General features: G+C 39.3%; 1 protein-coding gene across 3 annotated transcripts in view; it reads right to left on the bottom strand.

The window, feature by feature from the left end:
* Nucleotides 1–19,870, bottom strand: part of DAAM2 (dishevelled associated activator of morphogenesis 2) — a 171,690-nt gene that overhangs the window by 78,635 nt on the left and 73,185 nt on the right. For all 3 annotated transcript variants that reach the window (XM_082757200.1, XM_082757202.1, XM_082757201.1), the window contains one exon: nucleotides 1,627–1,701. In XM_082757200.1, the coding sequence (XP_082613326.1) occupies nucleotides 1,627–1,701 (75 nt within the window). The remainder of the gene's footprint in view (nucleotides 1–1,626; nucleotides 1,702–19,870) is intronic.

Genomic DNA, 19,870 nt, shown 5'->3' with positions numbered 1-19,870 from the left:
GTGTTGGAGCTGGTTCTCAGCTCTGTTACTCCAGTTTTCCGCTGATATGATTCCAGTGAAATCAAGTCAACTAAGTTTCACCTGCCTAAAACTGAAGCAATTAAGTGGAAAATCAGATGCAGGGGTTTAACCCCACTGTATCTTCTTAATACTTCAAATATAAGAGTAAATTATGAGGCTTGAAGCCAAGTAAAAGGTTATCAGTCATTCAATGCTGAGCCATGCAAACAATGTTACCAGGGCTGGTGTTTATTGGTGCTCTTAAAATGTGTTTAAAATTAGAAACATGGGCCAAAATATAGTCTCATTCCATGGAAGTGCTCCAGTTTTGCAACAGTGACATACATATACTCTCTCCAGATTTACGTCAAGATCATTTAAAGACTGGTCCAAAAGCCACTGAAATCAATGGAAAAAACTCAGTAGATTCAAAAGGCCTTGGATCAAGTCCTACCAGAAGTATTTGGCTCAGTGACTTTGCAAGGTTTCATACCTATTTTTTCCTTAATAGCCCTTGTAGAGTGAATTTGTTCAATCAGGAAATCAAAGCACAATGCCATGCCAGCACAAAATCTCAACCTCTCTTTTTTCAAAACCAGCCTATAGTCTTTCTGTTCCATTACTCTGCTGCCAAAAAATCTGGCGTGAAGGAAGGTGATCATTTTGGTTATTCATGACTCAGAGTAGAAAGCAGCTTTTATTTTATCCTATTACAATGGGTTATAGTGGCTTGTAAAGTCTTCTTTTTTTTTTTTTAACTGAGCAAGACATATTTCACTACGAGAAATATATCAGTATTGACATATTAAGTATCCATTAAGGCATTATTTTTATGAAATTATTTTATGCCTCATAACCATGACAGAAAAGGTGCAGAGAAGCCTTCAGAAATCAAACATAAAAGTATAAGTAAACAAGCAAAGTGTGCTACCTTGGATGCTAGGAAATGAATACTATCTACCACTGCACACATGCAAAAAAAAAAAAAAAAAAAAAAAAAAAAAGCTGAGTAGACCCTGCACATAAATAACTGAAGGCAAAAATTGACTATAAAATTAGTAACAAGATCAAATTCCAAAATGTAAGGTCTACCATATCACACGATATCAGTGAATACACTACGTGCAGGTGTTCTACTTGTGCTGGTGGCCAGATCTACAGCATGCTTCAGAGGAAGGCACACCTTCCTCAGCTATTGAACAAGGACAGTTAAAGACAGTTTACCACAAATAACATGCCTTATATCTGATGTCTAAGGTGTTACAGACTTATGTTTCTGTGTTTACCTGCTTTTATATAAGCGGCTATTACCGTATGTGAAGAACTACTTTTATTTTTTTATTTTTTTTACTAAACTATTAATCCCAGTGTTATTTTTTAGATTAGGTAGAAATAAATTTAAAACCCTCTATCATTGAAGTAAAAACTGGAAAATGCCTGGTGTTATCTAGTCTTTTCTTCTGCTAAAGCAGGGCCCTTTCTTAAGACATATGCTATTCTTTCAAAAGTCCTGTTTCAAACAAGTCATGCACTTGGGCTAACATCCTTCCTTTGGGTTTTCTTCCTAAAAAAAACCAGATCTCTATGAAAGGAAACCTTCCCTGCTGTGCAGAAAAGGTAACTTACTGCTGCCATGGAATTGATGCGGTCAATGTAGTAGTCTGGCCAGCTGGTGGCAAGCTTATTGGGATCTTCTTGTTCCTGAAACAAAAAGTTAAATAAGGTTACACAAGAAGTCTTTGTAGGATGAAGTGCCACTGTAGAACCACCTGGGATTTTTCACTGCACTGTTCTTTACTGTAGTATCTCCTCCCCACATTCTTATATAAACACCACAAGCCTATGTCCATTATTACAAACATTTCTGAAAGTGTAATACTAGCACTGTCACCTTGGTGTGTCAGAGAAAAAAAGACTTCCCTTCAGCTAAGATTATTAAACAAAGAATTACAAAGTTTGTTGGAGACATGATTATCTTTGGCATCTAAGTGGCAAACCTTAACCCCTTAAACATACTGACAACGTTTCCAAGTAGAAGGATAGCACATTTATAGATAACAGGTTTACATTTTGTAGCTGTATACTGACATATCTTTGAAATTATTCTGCCTCACTGCTGCTGAAATGATGGTAGGATTCACCAATAAAGGCATTTAATATCTGCTATGGAGGAAAAAAAAAAAAAAAAAAAAAAAAAAAAAAAAAGAGTTAAGAAATATAAAATGAAACCAAAGGGGTGCCTCATTTTGACTTGAAAAATAACAAGTTATTTAAAACCTCAAAACACCTGAAGGAACATCCCTTCAATTACAGTAGGAATTAAGAACAGAATCACCTTTCTCAAACGAAGCAATAGGTTTTGCTGTTTTTCCCTTATTCCCATTCCTGACCATTGTCAGAGCAATCTGATAAACCCAAATCCATGACAAATGACACATTACAGAAATCATAGAATCATAGAATATCCTGAGTTGGAAGGAACCCACAAAGATCATAAGGTCCAACACGGGGATCCACACGGTATCACCCAAAAATTAAACCCTATGTCTGAGACCATTGTCCTGAGAGTGTTCTTGAATTCCAGCATGCTTTCTGCTGTGACCACTTTCCTGGGGAGACTGTTCCAGTATCCAACCACCCTCCCAGTGAAGAACCTTTTCCTAAAATCCATCCTGACCCTCCCCTGTGACAGCTCCATGCCGTTCCCTTGGGTCCTGTCACTGTCCCAGAGAGCAGAGCTCAGCACCTGCCCCTCTGCTCCCCTCGTGAGGGAGCTGCAGGCCACCATGAGGCCTCCCCTCAGCCTGCTCTGCTCTTGGCTGAACAAACCAAGGGACCTCAGCCACTCTTGATGTGTCTTCCCCTCTAGAACCTTCATCATCTTTGTAGCCCTCCTTTGGACACTCCCTAATAGTTCTATGTCCTTCTTATATTATGGCATCCAAAACTGCACACAGTACTCAAGGTGGGGCCACACCAGTGCAGAACAGAAGAGAACAATCCCTTCCCTCAACCGGCTAGCACTACTGTGTCTGATGCGCCCCAAAATACGGTTGGCCTTTTGGCTGCTAGGACGCACTGATGACTTATATTCAACTTGCCATCAGCCAGAACCCCCGCATCCTTCTCTGTGGGGCTGCTCTTCAGGGTCTCAACTTCCAGTCTGTAATCCAGGATTACTCTGTCCCAGGTGCAGAATCCAGCTCTTGCTCTTGTTCAGCTTCATGTGGTTGGTGATTGCCCAACCCTCTAATTTGCCAAGATCTCTCTGCAAGGCATTTCTGCACCTGAGGGATTCAACAGCTCCTCACAATTTAGCATCATCTACAAACTCAGTATACCTTTGAAGTCCTGCATCCCAGTCATTTATAAAAACATTAAAGAGAACAGGTCCTAAAACAGAACCCTGCGGAACTCCACTACTGACTGGCCACCAGCCTGATGTAACCCCATTTACTATAACCCTATAAGGCTGACCCATCAGGCAAATATTCATCCATCACATCACGTTTTTGTTTAGCTGTGTGCTGGACATTTTGTCCAGAAGGATACTGTGAGAAACAGTATCGAAAGCTTTACTGAAATCCAAAAAGATTACATCAATTGGCTTCCCTTGGTTAACTAGATGGGTGACCTTGTCACAAAAGGTTATTAACTTCATTAAAGAGGACCTTCCCCTCATGAGCTCATGTTGGCTGTTACCAATGACTGCATTGTCTTCTACGTGTTTTTTAATAACTCCCAAAGTAATCTTCTCCATAATTTTACCAGGCACTGCAGTGAAATCAACAGGCCTGTAATTACCAGGGTCTTCCTTCTTTCCCTTCTTGAAAATTGGAACAACATTTGCCAGCTTCCAGTCAACTAGGACCTCTCCAGATTCCCAAGACTGTTGAAAAATTGAGAGAGAGATCACGATAGCATCTGACAGGTCTTTCAGTACCCTGGATTAAATTCAATCAGGCCCCATATGCAACCAGCTGGAGCAGCAAATCCTGCACAAGTTTGGGGTTGCTTGGAGTTTATCATTACCACAGTCATGGTCCTCCAACTCAGGGCTCTGGGGGATTCAGAGTCCATTACTGGTGTTGAAGACAGAGGTGAAGAAAGCATTAAACGTCTCTACTTTGTCTATGTCCCTATTTGTGAGGTGACCATCCTCATCAAGTAATGGACCAATGTTATCTCGAGTCCTCCTTTTGCTCTTAACATACATTTAAAAAAAAAAAAAAAACTTTACATTGTTCCCCACAATACTAGCCAGCTTCAACTCTAATGGAGTTTGGGGTGCATGAATTTTCTTCCTACAATGGATAATAGCATCTTTGTAGTACTCCCATGTTGCCTGACCACACTTCCAGTGGCCACACAATTTCTTTTTCCACATTTTCTTTTTTTAATCTCTAGAAGAAGATCCCTGCTCAGCCAAGCTGACCTTCTGCCTCACCTGGTTGATTTCCAGCATTTCGGAATTGCCTGTTGCTGTGCACTTAAGAGGTGGTACTTAAAAAGTGACCAGCACTGATGAACCCCAATACCTTCAAAAGCAGCTTTCCAGGGGTCCTTACTAACTAGTTCCCTGAGCAGCCTGAAGTCTACTCTCCCCATATCCAGGGTTGAAGTTTTGGTGCCAGTTTTCCTCCTGTCACCAAAGATTTTAAACTGGACTACTTCATGGTCATTGTGACCAAGACAGCCACCAATTGCCACTTCACCCATGAGACTCTCTGTTTACAAGTAACAAACCTAGGAGGGCACCTTTCCTAGTAAGCTCCCTTAGTACGTGTATCAAGATGTTATCATCAAGGTGTTTTAGGAATCTCCTGGATCTGCTTGTATCAGCTGTGAAGTATGCCCAGTTAACGTCTGGCAAGGTGATGTCACCCATGAGGACAAGGGGAGCTGATCTAGAGGTATCTCAGTCCCTTAAAGAGTAAGTCATTGGTGTTGTCATCCTGGCAGGGTGGCCTATAGTAGACTCCCACAACAATATCCACTTTATTTGCTTGTCCTTTAACCCTTACCCAGAGGGTCTCAACCATGTCATTGCCAGCTGCAAGCTTGTTACAGAAATACGCAACTCCCTTCCAGTAGATAGTTAGAATCACCGCTCCATGTGTTATTGATACACTGCCTTTCAGTGCCTGATTTCCCTGTAGCATACATAGTGGCAGTAACACACCTGACAATCATTTTGCACTCAGCAGACTATAACCTCCCATGCAAAAGTCAAAATAGGACCTTGATGATGGAAAAATAAATCAAAGCTTGCATTTGGTAAATACACCATAATTTTTAGAAGATAATCTTATCAACCACAAAGAGAACAATTGAAATGGGGATCTAATCTAGAGGTAGTGAAGTAAAAGTCATTCTGTAGGGAACCAGGTTAAGCCACCAATAGGAAGTGCAAGGCCTGCTCATATGCTCTTCTGAAGTTTTCTCTCTGCATAGAATTATAAAAGTGCAAATAACAGCTGTAATTTTTGAAGAGTATAAGCAACAAGAAGATAGGAACAGGAAGCCCAGGGAAGTGGTGGAGTCATCATCCCTTGGGGGTGTTCAAGGAAAGGTTGGACCTGGTGCTTAGGGACATGGGTTAGTGGGGGACATTGGTAGTAGGGTGATGGTTGGACCAGATGATCTTGAAGGTCTTTTCCAACCTTATTGATTCTGTGATTGTTGAAATAGGGAATACGTACATTACTTATACTCCTTGTGCCTCCATTCCAAGCTCCAAGAAACAAATACAGACAAATTAAGGACTTCTGAATCCATCCTTTATGTCTGAAAATAAACTACAATACTTTTCTCCCTAGAATTTTTTAAAGGGGAAAAAATATTAAATCCAGAATGCCACAACTAATTTTTCTAGATATCTAGTATAGACATGTGACCTCAAGAACATCAGGAAAGATACACGAAAATATTCAGAATCCTGGATGCTCTCCTACCAGCACCCAAACCATTAGAAATTTCACAAACAGAACTACAGATGCGAATACTCTGATCCCCTAAATTTTATCTGTATATTTGGATAGATTGGCAAATGAAATAAGGTCCTTGGTGAATCCTGCTTTTGACCGTTCTCCGTCCACTACAAATTGGTGTGAACTTTTAGCCCATAAGGATGGTATAGTTTTTGGTTTTAGTTAGAACTAGGATAAAATTGGTTTCAGTGGAACACAGCAAGTGTAAGATTTTTTTATTTATTTTTTTTTCTTTTCTGAAGCTCAGACTGAAGCTGTATATTGGTGAGGTTAAAAATTTTGATCAGATAATCCTCTTTGCAGTCCTTGCTTTCTAAAGTTGTTTTGGTCCAGAAGCAGATCCTACATAGCAAACAGAAAAGCCTATCTAACTTTAGTGACCCCCTCATACTGTCTGTTCAGACCACAATTTTACAGATGTCAGTGTGTTTTGTTTCACTGGAATAAATGTGATTATATATTTAAAACTGGTACTCTATTTCCATTATGAAGCACCACAAAACTACTTATACTTTCACTGGACATACAGATTTTTATCCAGTCCCCTTAAGACATTAGGTGTCGCAGTGTTATTTATAAGTCACCTGGGCAGCATTTTCACAAAAGACACCAGATCACACCTGTAGCATTAGGGCCATTGGAGAAAATTTCATTGCCCAAATTATGATGAGTGCTGCCGATGGTAAGAAATTGTTGTACCATGTCTCCTCACAGAGAAGGCAGGATAAACCAAAAATGCACAGCAATTCTTTTTTTTTATTATTATTTTATTTTATTTTTGTGTATATTTGATGTGTTTTCAGGAAGGAAGAAGTAGGGAATGGGGGGAAGGTGTGCAATGACAGAGTGGTGTTTATTGCGTTTGGTATTTTTCTTTTGTATTCTTTAATGTCTTCAGGATTTTGATCCTCCAACGAAACCTCAGAAACTTCAGACAACTTGATGATGATGGCATAACCCTTCCTTGCTCCAGGAGATTTAGAAAAAAGAAGGAAAAAAAAAAAAAAAAGAGGTCCCAACATACAAAGCCACATAGGCATCAAAAGCTGGAAACAATAACCCATCTGTGTAAGGGAAAACATCAGCTGAAGGAATCTATTAAAGCAAAGCCTTCTTTTAGCTCCTTGAATAATGTAAATATTACATTAAAAAACAGACGTCAGCTTGTGGACTTTATAAGGGGCTATATCATTCTTCACTGGAGTAACAACTATGTAACTGCTGTGAAAACAGGATCCTGATACGATACAAGCCTGTAATATAGCCAAGGTATTATACAGGCTTTGACACTAATTTGGACAGGCTCCATCCCTTGGTGGAAAGTGGAACTTTTGACTTCATCCAAAATAGGATTTAATGGAGTAGGGCAAGGATTTGGACCATCTGAACCAATCAAAATGAAACAAAATACAACAAAGTATTGTCTGCACAGCTAAGCTTATCCTGAAAATCTTTTTGAGAATCCTGGGAGACTGGATGCATTGGGCAAGCCATTCTCTAGAGAGCAGAAACCTTTGGTGACTGCCATATCAGCAGAACAAGCACTTGCAATACAAAAACTGCCATCATAACAGACATAATCTAGAAGTACCAAACACAAGAACTGCAGAAGCCATGTGCAAATGCCAAATATTTTGTATTAGTGGATCGTGAAAACGAAAGCCACTGCATATATGATGAGTGCTTCTTTCAAGATGTCTTTTTTCTTAAAAGAAACAACACAGGGAAAGTCTGGACAAAACTGCCTGCACTGATGCTCTTCTGGGGCAAGCACCGGGTTTCAGTTTCCAGTGAAGATGCATTGGTATCTCACACTGCACCAAAAGGACCCCAAACAATGTCAAGCAGCCCTCTAGAGCATTTCCTGAAAACCTGACCACGTGCAGGCATTAAGAAATATATCCATAAAATCAGAAGCAGTACAAGGCTTCCTTCCTGCAGATGGAGGAAAGGAGAGAGTGACATGACAATTAAAACTCATCCAGGAAATCACTAGCAGAGTTAGGAACCAGCACTGACCTGACATTGAATCCAGAGTTCTCCTGTTTCCACCACATAGATTGTTTTTATGCAATGTTGACAAATCCCAGCTCCATGGGACCAGTGGGTGCTTGGCATCCTTGGGTGTCCAACCATGGCATGGACTTTGCTACTACCTGTACACACAATCCTGTGGGAAATTGCCAGGGCTGAGGATTCATGAAGCTTTCTAACATACAAACTGAAATAACACTTCCTCCTGGAACTGTTGCATCAAGACATACACTACATATAATGGATGCCATGTGATAATCATGGGTTATGATTATTATAGGGATGATATCTATTCACTGGAAACATAACTTTCTCCTCAAAACCATCTGCAAGCAGCTGACCTTACTGTTTTGCACTGTTGAGAACAAAACAGGAAAAAGCCATGTATCTGGTGCTGAAAAATGGAAGTTTAAAACCTGTTGCTGGCAAGGAACCATGATATTATCACTGAGTTCCTCTCTACATCAGTGAAAACAGCATGCAAGCACAGATGAAGAATATGAAATGAGGCTACTGTAATAAAAATTCCTGTTCCAGCTTGTATACTATATTCTGTCCAGAGACTGTACGCCTAAATTTATACTTGGGTCACAAAGAATTGAATTTGCCTGCAGAACTCACATTAAGGTTAATGCAGTTCTTCCTCTCAGCAGCCTGCATGCACCATTCTAGCACCTCTTAGAACTGAGAAACAGGTTATGTGGTGTAAAGAGTAGAGTAGAGTAGAGTAGAGTAGAGTAGAGTAGAGTAGAGTAGAGTAGAGTAGAGTAGAGTAGTTGGAAGGGACCTATAAAGACCATGGGGTCAGCATCATCACATACAGTTCAGAAGATATAAATCATACAAGTCAATATAAGAAACTATTATATTTTAAGAAAAAAATGAAATATGTTATTTGTTTGTCATAATGAGTATGTCCCTTTAGCTTTTTTTTTTTTTTTTTTACATAATTCTTATTAAAAGGCAATGGAAATTAGGATCTTGGTTATGAATAAGTGGGGATTTTGCAGATTTTGCAGATTTTTTTTTTTTTTTTTAACTCCAGTTCATTGAAACTTCTAATGTTCTAATGTGACTTACATCAACTGATGAGAAAGCTTTGCCATAGAAAAATTCTCTGCTTCTGGATGAAGCCCTCCCACACTCTCTAGAACAACAGCTTAGCTGGTAAAATGTTTATTTGAGATGTGCAGGATTCAGACTCATGTTCATGTTCTGCGTCTTTCAAAGTGAAGTACATGAACCTTGCTCTCCACATGAATATTCTGGCCACTATAAACTAGGTTGGGTATTTGATTGTTTTGGGGGTGGAGAATGGCTATCACTTGTGTTTCATTTCCCAAAAGTGCTACTCTGCTCCCTTCAGATACTTTTTAAAATGACTCAATTTATTGCAACATCTGCTATTAATGCTGAATACAATACAATCCTGTAACACCTTGCACTCTACACTGTCAAAGGTCTTTAAAGAAATTCATGCATTAGGTTTTTCAGTCTCCCTTTCAGTGAGATCAGCAGAAAGAGGGAAAATGGGATGCAGACAACTACAGAGTTCGCAGTCACACAGGAAATCTGTAGCACAGCCAAGAATCAATCGACACTGAAGTTGTACATCCTGCACTCTCATCCAAATCACCATTCTCCCTTTTTTCCATGACTGACTTACTGCCTTTTCTTGAAGTTCACTTTAAGGAGAAGTACAGCTTTCAAAGAAACATTTACCTGTTCATTAACACACTGTTCATCCATTAACATCTGTCTCAGTTCAGAGCAGCCAAAGTTGCATAAATAAAAAGCACTTTCATTAAAAGACAAAAAATGTGTTTGATCTGCTTTGGGATGAAATACTAATTCAGAAGTGGAGCTAAAATACATCCAAGCTTTTCAGACGGTTTACACGTCCAAAAAGCCAGCCATGTCCCAGGAGATGCTAATTTTGAAACAGGGCAGACCATAGGACCGAGCCATTCAGTAGACAGATGTGGTCACTGCTCCATTTCTCAGACGCCATGACTAGCGTTTACACAAATATTCTCAGGGTTTGGGGGAAGGAGGGAGCTATACCCAAGTACTTTAAGTACAATTTATCCAGAGTGAGAAAAACAAACATTACTTCTCTCCCTGGAATTAAGTTATTGATGTGCAGATAATAATCCTTCTACCACAAAAGCAGTCTACTGTATAACTTATTAAAATGGAATACTCATTAATTACCAGCTGGAGCAAGTAACTGAGTTCTAATGGCCTCTTATAAAGGTCAGGTATAGCCATACATGCTTCCAGTTCACTGGATTATGACACAGGAATATTCTACCTAACAAAGCGTAGGATTTTTTTTTTTCTCTCTCTTTTTTTTTCTTTTTTTTTTTTCCTTTATTTAGCCTGATCTTTGCCCTGCTGCCAGCAACTTGACTGGCCTGACAATGACCTCTGGTGCTGGTTACTAACTAGTCTTTCAAGGGAAGAATCAAAGTCTTCATATTATTATTCATATTAGAAAATGCCTTATACTGCCAAACCAATTGTGGAACTCACTGCCGCAAAATATAATAGAATCTAAAAGCACAGAAGAGAAAAAGGGATACAGTTTTTGAAGAATGAAGATTCCTTCTTATAAATCTTTTCATAATACTTAAAGAAGTTTCAATGCTGCTCAAGTTCACCAGTCTTTAAAAATTAAAATGGACTATCAATCATTTGTGAAAGATGGTTTGCCCTACCACAGGCTGAACATTTTCCAATAAAGTTACATCCATCCTTTTTTTGAACTGCTTATACCATCCATCACCATTTTTGCTTCCCAAACACTCACAGACACAGCAGAGGTTCTACACTGTACACACATAATGTGCCACTTCCAACCTCATCTAAACTCAGAACCACTTCAAAATAATTAATTCTAATTAATAGCAGCCTAATAAAGACCATGTTTTTATTTTTTACATTCAAGAAAACATTCCAGATCCTGTTCATAGACACACACACAGATACATAGTTTCTTACTGAAAATGGACTGGATTGCCCTAACCGACAGGGGGAAATGTTGCCAGTGCACTTTAACAAGCTGAAGATAAAGGCTATTTTTTTTTTTTCTGAAACTGAGAGAGATCAGAAATCTCAACCACTGATTTCAGTAAACTGTATAATTGGAGTATTTAAAACAAAATTAAGTTTTACGATAACCATGCCTGGCACAAGACATCTGTAGATTACTGGACAGAAACCCATTTTAAGGAACTCTAAATGATAGCAAGATTGCACAGTACATTTTAAGTTTTAAGAATGTCCTTATGTTTAATTCTCTTTCCTCTTCTGTTTGTATTTTTTTTTATAATCCTCATCAATGCAGATATGTAAAATTGTTGCCAGGGCTGACTACATCAGCTCCCCCTTGTTATTTATAGATCACTCAAGTGTGCTTGTCCCTGGGCAAACACATTTAACACTACTGTAGAATGTGGATCCCCCATTAACAGGCACTGATTTATGCATATAGTGCAGTGACCAAGAGGAGAGGTTCTGCCTATATTTACAGATCTACTGAAATTACAGCTGATGCCGCACTGAATTATGCAACTCCTTACACCCTCAGGATAAAGCTTACTTGCCAAATTGAAGCCTACCGGTATTACACATTGCTCCCCTGTGAAAGTTTCACCTTTCTCATGGACACTGTTCTCCCATTGAACATATTCTCCTGACTATTTTGCTGCCGACAATCATTCTTTCCTATTAACTGAACTCCGTGCTCATGTTTAAAACATCTTATTGCTCTACTTTCCACCAGCCCCAATCAACTGATATTTTGCAGTTGGTAGGTGGATAGCTTAAATAATGAGTTGCCAAATTAAGCAATTCATGAGTTCTCTGCAAATTCAATGAATGAGCTCTTAGGAGACAACTTTCCCTTGCATCATTTCATCTTCTTTTGGATGTGAAGAGAAATGTCCACTGTGAAGCACCCCACTATTTAGAAGTCAATTCAGGTTCATTCTACACAGATGATCTTCAAGAGAAGGCAAAACACATCTCTCATGACACAGCCTGCTCTTCAGTGTGACCTGGGACTGAGATTGTCCTCCTGGAGTACAGCTCTGTCCCTGCAAACCTGTGGTGAGCTTGAGGTCAGGGTCGAGATCCTGTGGTGATTCCTGTGGCAGGTGAAGCCAACAACCTGCCTCTATCCCAACAGCTTCCAAGAAACAGCATCAGTGGGACATACTCTACAGTTTCACTAACATTCAAGCTCTGCTTTGTCCCTACTACTCTTTTGACTCTGCGTTATGTAAAAATATTGTGAATAAATTTCCATTCTAGCATTGACCATCTCGCTGTACAATCTTACAGCCTTCTTGAATTCCTACTGTGAACACAGAAAGGGACTTTCTTACCCCACAGCTGGCTTGCTGCTTTTAGCTTACCTTGCTCCCTTTCCAAGAGCACTGCTTCAACTATACCCTACTGGTACTTATTTCATTTGGACTGTGAGAAAAAACTCCCTTTTTTCATTCTCCTTCCTCACTTCCTTTCCTCCTCCTCCTCCCGCCATTCTTTTGCCAACAGTGAAAAGCCACAGAGCAAGCCCAGCCTGCGTAACTGAACCTCCCACCTGCCACATGCCTGCACTCAAAGTTTATCTTTTTGTCCTGCTCTGTTTATCTCCAGCAAGCAACCACTTACAATCTTCTCTAAATAAAATGAAAAGTCACCTACCATTCATAGCAGTCACCCTATTCGTTGCTTGATGAAGGCAATGAAAGGTCACTAGCCCTGTTCAAAGGCACAAGGAACAACCTAGAACACAACTACCTAGAGTTGGCACAGCTACCTAGGACAAATCTCTCTGGGAGCACACAGAATTAGCTAATGACAAACTCTAAAAGGTTTTTCTTCATTGTCTTAACAGTGTGGAAAATGTGGACATGTCCATTGTGCTTCCAGTGGCACCACGTCTTGCTTTAGTTCACTTCTGCTTCTACAGAGAGGGATGACAAAGTTGGATGGTGAGAGTAGACACGTATTTTCAGTTTGTTTCCCTCCTTTAAACTCAGTCAGTATTTGAAAAACCAGGAGAGTTAAGAGCTGTTTGACAGGTGAACAAATGGAATAAACAGAGACTGGGGAGGCAATGTTTTTTAAATTGCTAATCAAATATTTGAGTTTATCATTTAGGTGCTGGGTCTCTCCCCTTTCCATAAACTTGGATAAAACTATGTCTTGTCTCCCAACCTTCATTTCTCTCACTTATTTTATCTGTAAAACCTTTGGGATCCCAGATGCGTTTCAACAGGTGACCGAATATGAGGGAAGATTATGTGACTTTCACCTTGATTCAGGTGCATAGCTGAAACTACCATATCTGACTGTAATGAAAACATGGTTGTCAGTGGATCCTGGCAACAACTCTTAATTGTTCCTATTTATAAACTTGTCACTGAAACAATAGGAAGTTCAACAACTCTTCATGTTCAGTATTTGCTGGCTTTTGAAGGGCTGGTGAACATTCAGTGAAATGCAGAATGCAGAGAAAAATGAGCTCTGGTCTGTGCCAAATCTACTTCTCACATACCAGAGACACATACTCGTTATTTACATATTCTCTGCTCTTGCTTATCCACCTGAGACTAGTCAGAACAGTGAGAACTACATTGCACAGAGTATGTATTATTACTGCTGCATACCATCAGCAGGATCAACTCATACTTGGATTGTGGAGACCCAGAACTTTCAAAAGAGGACAGACAAGGACAGAACAGAATACTGGGACAGCACCTAAATCACACAATCACCATTTACATGTACTTCCCACACAGCAAAATCGGATTGCTCACCATTATTTTTCTTTTTTAAGTACAGCAAATTACACCATCTTAGAAGGATGACAGCTGGGTAAATGTTTTGGATTTTTTTTTTTCCATGATAGGGTCAAATCTGCTCCCACTGAGCTCTCCCAATTTCCCACAGAATGCAAGCCTAATGCAAAACACAACATTAGGCACTATGATGACAATTTTCCAGCTATCACTGTATAAACTTGAAACTATTTTTGGCCAGATTTTTGAGTGCTAATTTCAATGGAAGAACTAGTAGCACACCTGAAAAATACAGAATCTGGAAGATGGGCACTCAAATTCTACGTGTTCTGCATATCTATAGCAAATCCACAGCAAGTTTATGGAGTTTATGTCTTCAGCAGTCTGAACCAAAGACCCGTGAAGGCATTTTCTAAGAAATGACTAACTTTTCTTATTGGAGAGAGAGACAGAGGGAGGAAGAAACTAAAAATATTCCGTGCTGTTCCCATGGGGGGGTGGGGAAGAGAAGACTTTTTGATTATATGTAAATAAATATATAATTTCAAGGCCCTGACCCAAAATAACCTCTCATACTAGAATAAATAAATGAGTCTGTAACTGTTAGCATTGCAGCATGGAAAACATAAACCAAGTAAAAATTGTTTGGAAAAATCTCCTCTTATGTCTGCTACAGTGTGGTTTTTTGTGGTTTTTCAGGTATCACAATTCTATACTGTGCTAATAGTATATCAGCTGAACTGTGTAAGCATTTTTTTCCTCGACACCAAATTCATCCTTTGAACTGCTACAGGAGTAAATCTGGGCTAAAAACTTTTTTTAAGAGAAGTACCTCTCCTCATTACATCTACTATATTGTTTCTCAAAGTAACCTCTTGGGAGTACTTCTAAAAGGGAAAATATCAATGTGAAAAAAAGAAATAAAAATATAATTAAAAAAAAAAAAAAAAAAAAAAAACACAATGGCCAAATGTTCTTCTCAGGTATGACGATCCGCACAAGGAACAATGGGGTCAACATCAACACACTCATGTGAGATGAGAAAAAAGCCTAAATTCATTGTGTGGAAGTATACGAAAATGAAATTGCATCTTAAAGGAATTTCAAGTTTTATTCTGGCAGGTGAAACACCTACTCTGCATAAAACGATGTAGAAGGAAATACATACTATTCTAAGGTTTATTTTACATTCTTCTAACAATGTTGCCCAAATCTGGGAGCTACTATTTCAGCCTACAATACACATTGGAAAATGCCATCAATCAAACAGCTCCTTCAGACTGGAAAGATCTAAGTACAGTGCTAATCAGGAAATATGTGTAACTGCTGCATTAGTGACACTTAGTGCATTTTGTTGGTTCCCATCTTGTTTGGTGTTTGTCTTAGTTTCTGAATTTTCTGCTCTAAAGCCTACATGCATTTTTTACAGAGTAATTTCTGAAGCCTTGTGCACGTCTTCAATACCTATACTAAGGATACAGAAATCACCCGATGTCAGTATCAAGCTAACAAATCATCCCAAACATCTGAGCATGAAGTCATTCTGTTAACAGAAAAAGGAACAGATGCTGGTGGGAAAAAAGCAAGTTAACTCCACAACTGCTGGCATTTTCCAGACATCCAGCTGAAAGAATGCCGCGGTTTGCAAAGGGCAACATCCTCCCACCGCGACTTACCAGCATTACGAGATTTCCACTGAGCCATAGGCTAACAGAAAGCAAGGCTATTTTCAGAGAATTCATTTGAGAAGTTCCACATTTCAGACTGTTTCACCAGCTGTCTCCTGAGTTAAGGAAGTCAGACAGTCACTCAGACCAAAGCAACCATGGATCCCAGGCACTGGGAGGGGACCAAATAACTTCTACTAAAGCTTGTTTCAAGGAGTTCATCTCATAGCAGTAACTCCGGAAACAGTGGATTGCACAGAGCCTTACTGTTGCCCCTTTCTTTATAGGGCCATACAGCTGCTTTCCTAGTTTGGCTTACGGTCAGTTCACAGAATCACAGAACAAGTTAGGGTGGAAGGGGCCTCAGGCAGAAAGGGCCTGCGCAAAGTAGGGCTAATTGCAAAGTTAGATCAAGTTATTCAGGTCCTTGTCAAGGTTTGAATACTGAGTTCAATCAAAATGTTGACTGAAGACCTGAATTCCTGCCATGAACTTCTAAAGCATCGGTAGGAACAGAAAAAGTTACCTGATGCACAAAAAACTTGAAATAGATTCTAATTGTTCAGCTCCAACGTATAAAGCAGGCTTTGCCCTGCGTGCATCAGATATCCTCATTGTTTTTGCCAGCAATGCACTTGCACTCAGCTCTCCAAGTCCCACACAGCTTCTTCAGCCTCCTGCTGTCTACCAGTTGCTCCTGGTTTTAGCCTATCATGTGTGCTGTGTGTGTTATTCTTTTTTCCTGTCTTCCCAGATGAAGAGAAGAGAGCAACAGCCCTCTTTCCCCGAACATTTCATGCAAAGCTCAGAGAAAAGCCTTCACAAAATGACATCCAAGCCTTGTCAAACTGAGATTGCTTAAAAGGGCTTCTCAAATACTGTAGGAAATCACCTTGTGTGTTCATGTCTTCTACTCCCAGAAACAGCGTGTGGAATAACAACTCTAAAGAAGGGAACTTATAAGCGACATATTAAGTGCTCCTTACAGCTATAAATCCATAACCAAAACAGTTGAATATTCCAAATCAACAACAGACTCTAAAAGTATTTCAAAGAGGAAAAAATACTTCAAGAAGATAGAATTGAAAACAATACAACTTCAAACCACCCACTTCATTTATTATAAGACAACCACGTGCTTGGCACTCTTCGTACAGAAAGGATGAACCCCAAAGGGCTTTCATAGCTCAGATCAGACAATACAAAACCAAAAACCCACACTCAGACAACACAATGGTGTGATCTTCATCTGGTATATTGTATCACTAAATGAGACCAGATGAAGATCCATTCTCCCTCTTCTTCAGGGAATATCTATCTTCCTCTGACTATCTCCATGCATTATAAAGAACATACATTTCTTCAGGTTCCCTTTCCTATAGCAAAAATTGCAGAACTCCTATCCAAACACAGCAGATGCGATGCAACTTCTTGCCTTAGAGCCTCCACATGAAGCTTAAATACACAGAAAATACCTCAGGGTTTTGGAAGAAAAGTCCAACCAGTTCATGTCTAGTTGAAAAATAACTGCCCCTTCATCTTAACAAAGCTGATACTACACTTTACAGTACAAAAACAAAGAGTGGAACAACACAAGAACAAACAGTAGGTGCAAGAATTTGCATTCAGCTCAGAAAGCTTCCTCCCAAATCACAGAGGACTCCAGCTTTTATACCTGTATCCCTCTTCCACTTCATCCCCACCAGCTTAAGGAAATTATGCCAAAATCTGCAAACGCAGCTCCAATAAATTTTGCATCATGTAATATACGTGTGTGTATGTACATGTATATGAATTGATATGTTTCATATGAGTTATTTTTAATATTTATAGTTTTAACAGGAGTGTGCATCCTACGTACAGGGTGAAATGCATTCTCTGGAAGCTGGAACTGTAGCTGGGCTTCAAGCAGGGTTCATAGCAGTAACACAGGCTGGTGTTGGACTGGGGATTCTGCTTAGAGCTCTGCAGGAGTCTGAATGCAAGCCTGGCCATGGTGGTGGAGGACAGAAGTATCTTACGCTATATTCAGCTGCACAATATCAAGCTCTATTTTTTATGGTGACATTTTGCTGACAATGCGAGCCACAGGGTAAAGCTCAGAGAAACTCTCAAAGAAAATTAGGTGATATATAGACATTATTTTCATTAACGTTAGACAGTCATCATGGGACCAAAGTGGGAGTTTGTGAAATAGAGCTACTAATGTTATAAAAAGCCTTCAGAAAAATTGCTGAAAGTTAGACTAAGGCTAGGATTCCCAAGGGCATTCTGAAGCCAAATGTAGAGCTAGATACACCCTTCAAGTTAGGAAAAGGGAACTGAACATCAGGTGATGCAGCAGTATCTGCTGCTGTTTGGTGGAAGAAGCATAAACATTTTTTAGAAGCACTTCTAGGACACTGAACCTGGAATACAGCCTCAGTACTGAACTGAGCCTCAGTCCAAAGGACTTAGGCTCTTTAGTGCTGGTGTAATGCACAGAAGTGCCTTCCGCTCCATTCTTCCTGCTTCTTGCAGTGAGCTCTCCCACGTACAGACACTTCCTTCACCACAAAATCCCTTCCTACAAGGATGCTAAACCTATCTGTCTTTTAAGTTAATGTAAAATAATGAACAGTACTTAATCAGAAAATATCTGAGATTGTCTCTTAAAAAAATAAAAATAAAAAAAAATGGGTATGTGGTATGCAGCCAAGGCATGTGTATAAAATAGGGAAAAAAGGCATGAGAGGATGACATGACCAGAACATGGACACAAGGTTTCCCTAGATTTACTATTTTACCATTCTTTCTTTCAGATAGAGAGAAGTGCATTTATACATAAACATAGTGATGACAAATTCTTTGAAATTATACAGCAATTTAGATCAGAGACTTTTAGAAACAAGTTCCTGACTCCTATTTTCATATTCAGTTTCCTAGTTTTCCTATTCATCACATAGATGAAAAATATAATTGACAAACACTAAAAAAAAATAATTGCAGGTGATGGATTCATAAGGAATTTCTCATTTCTGCATATTGTCTGGCACAGCATGTATTTTAAATAATTTTCCATCAGAATTGTTTTAAACCTGTTTTGCTATTGTAGAGAAGTCTTTCCCTGGATCTTCTTCTGGTAACAGAAAAAGTACAATCAATTTGAGGATTATACACATGTACACTTTTTCAGATGCCGTAATTACTTCTTTCCAGAAAGTTGCTATTCTGTGACTGTTGCTTCACTACTTGACTTGGAATGATGTCACTTGAACAGGTACTGCACAAACAACTCAATATTGTTACTATTCAGTGCAACTAAAATGGAAAAAATAAAAAATAATCCCAACGTATCTAGGAAAGTTCAACATACTTGGTTATTAGGACTGAGCTTTTAGTTGACTTTGTTTGTTTGGAGGGAAGCTGTATGGTATAGTTAGTCCAGTTTGACTGTACTTTGCAAAGAGATTTGCTACCAAATTTTCCTCCAAGAAACATGGAAGTTAAAAGCAGCAGCAACAACAAAGTTGTTTAACTCAGCAAAATATGTTTTCTTCCTACTGAAATCTGCTCAACTGAAGGTTTACAGATTAGCCTCTGGCAAAAGCCATAAAAAGAAAACAACTTGAATTGCTATCCAATAGTAAAAAGTCTACGAGCTTGTAGGATAGTACAGGAGGCAATAAGCTGTTGCCTGCACACTGAGGCCTCATTCTTAGAAATGCAGGCTGCATCCAAAGCAACGTGTCAAAGCAGATCAATATATGAGTTTTGTATCCTTTTTGGAATCCCAATATGAACTGATTTACAGATGAAATAATTGAGCTGGCAACATTTTCTTTCCATATCATTAGCTGATCAGTATTTAACTAGACTATATACCTTAGCACCAGCTCCAGGTAAAACAGTACTAAGTAACTGCATTTTTCTAAATGTTGGCATCAGAAATTTTACCTTTTTCAAATACATCTGAAAACACGGTCTAGTACTTGATCTAATTCCTGCAAAACATACAACAGGAAATCTAGAGAAGATTTTACAGGAAGGAATTACAGGAGTGAACTTTAACTTTTACATAAGTCTAAATTTCAACTGTGGCAAGTCACAAAGAGCATCCTAAACAAAATCAGAATAAAAGTACATGAAGTGGGGGAGGATGCCATCGTTCACATTCTGTCGCCATATGGCTCTACTTAAAACTGTATGGCATCAGGGCAAGTTCATACTGCAGAGACAGGGGCATTCTGAACTCGTAGGACTGGCGTTTTGGGTAGTGTCAGGGTGCCAAAAGGGGACTGATTTTCCCCCCAAAAGGGGAAATGGTTGTTCTGATGCAAATGGACAACTGTATCTCTCACTATCCAGTCTGTACAGATTAAAGGCA

This window comes from Aythya marila (genome assembly GCF_965140915.1).
Source record: "Aythya marila genome assembly, chromosome: 3".
Lineage (NCBI taxonomy): Eukaryota > Metazoa > Chordata > Aves > Anseriformes > Anatidae > Aythya > Aythya marila.
The sequence above is the reverse complement of the archived record's forward strand: the minus strand, read 5'-3'. Positions and strand labels throughout refer to the sequence as shown.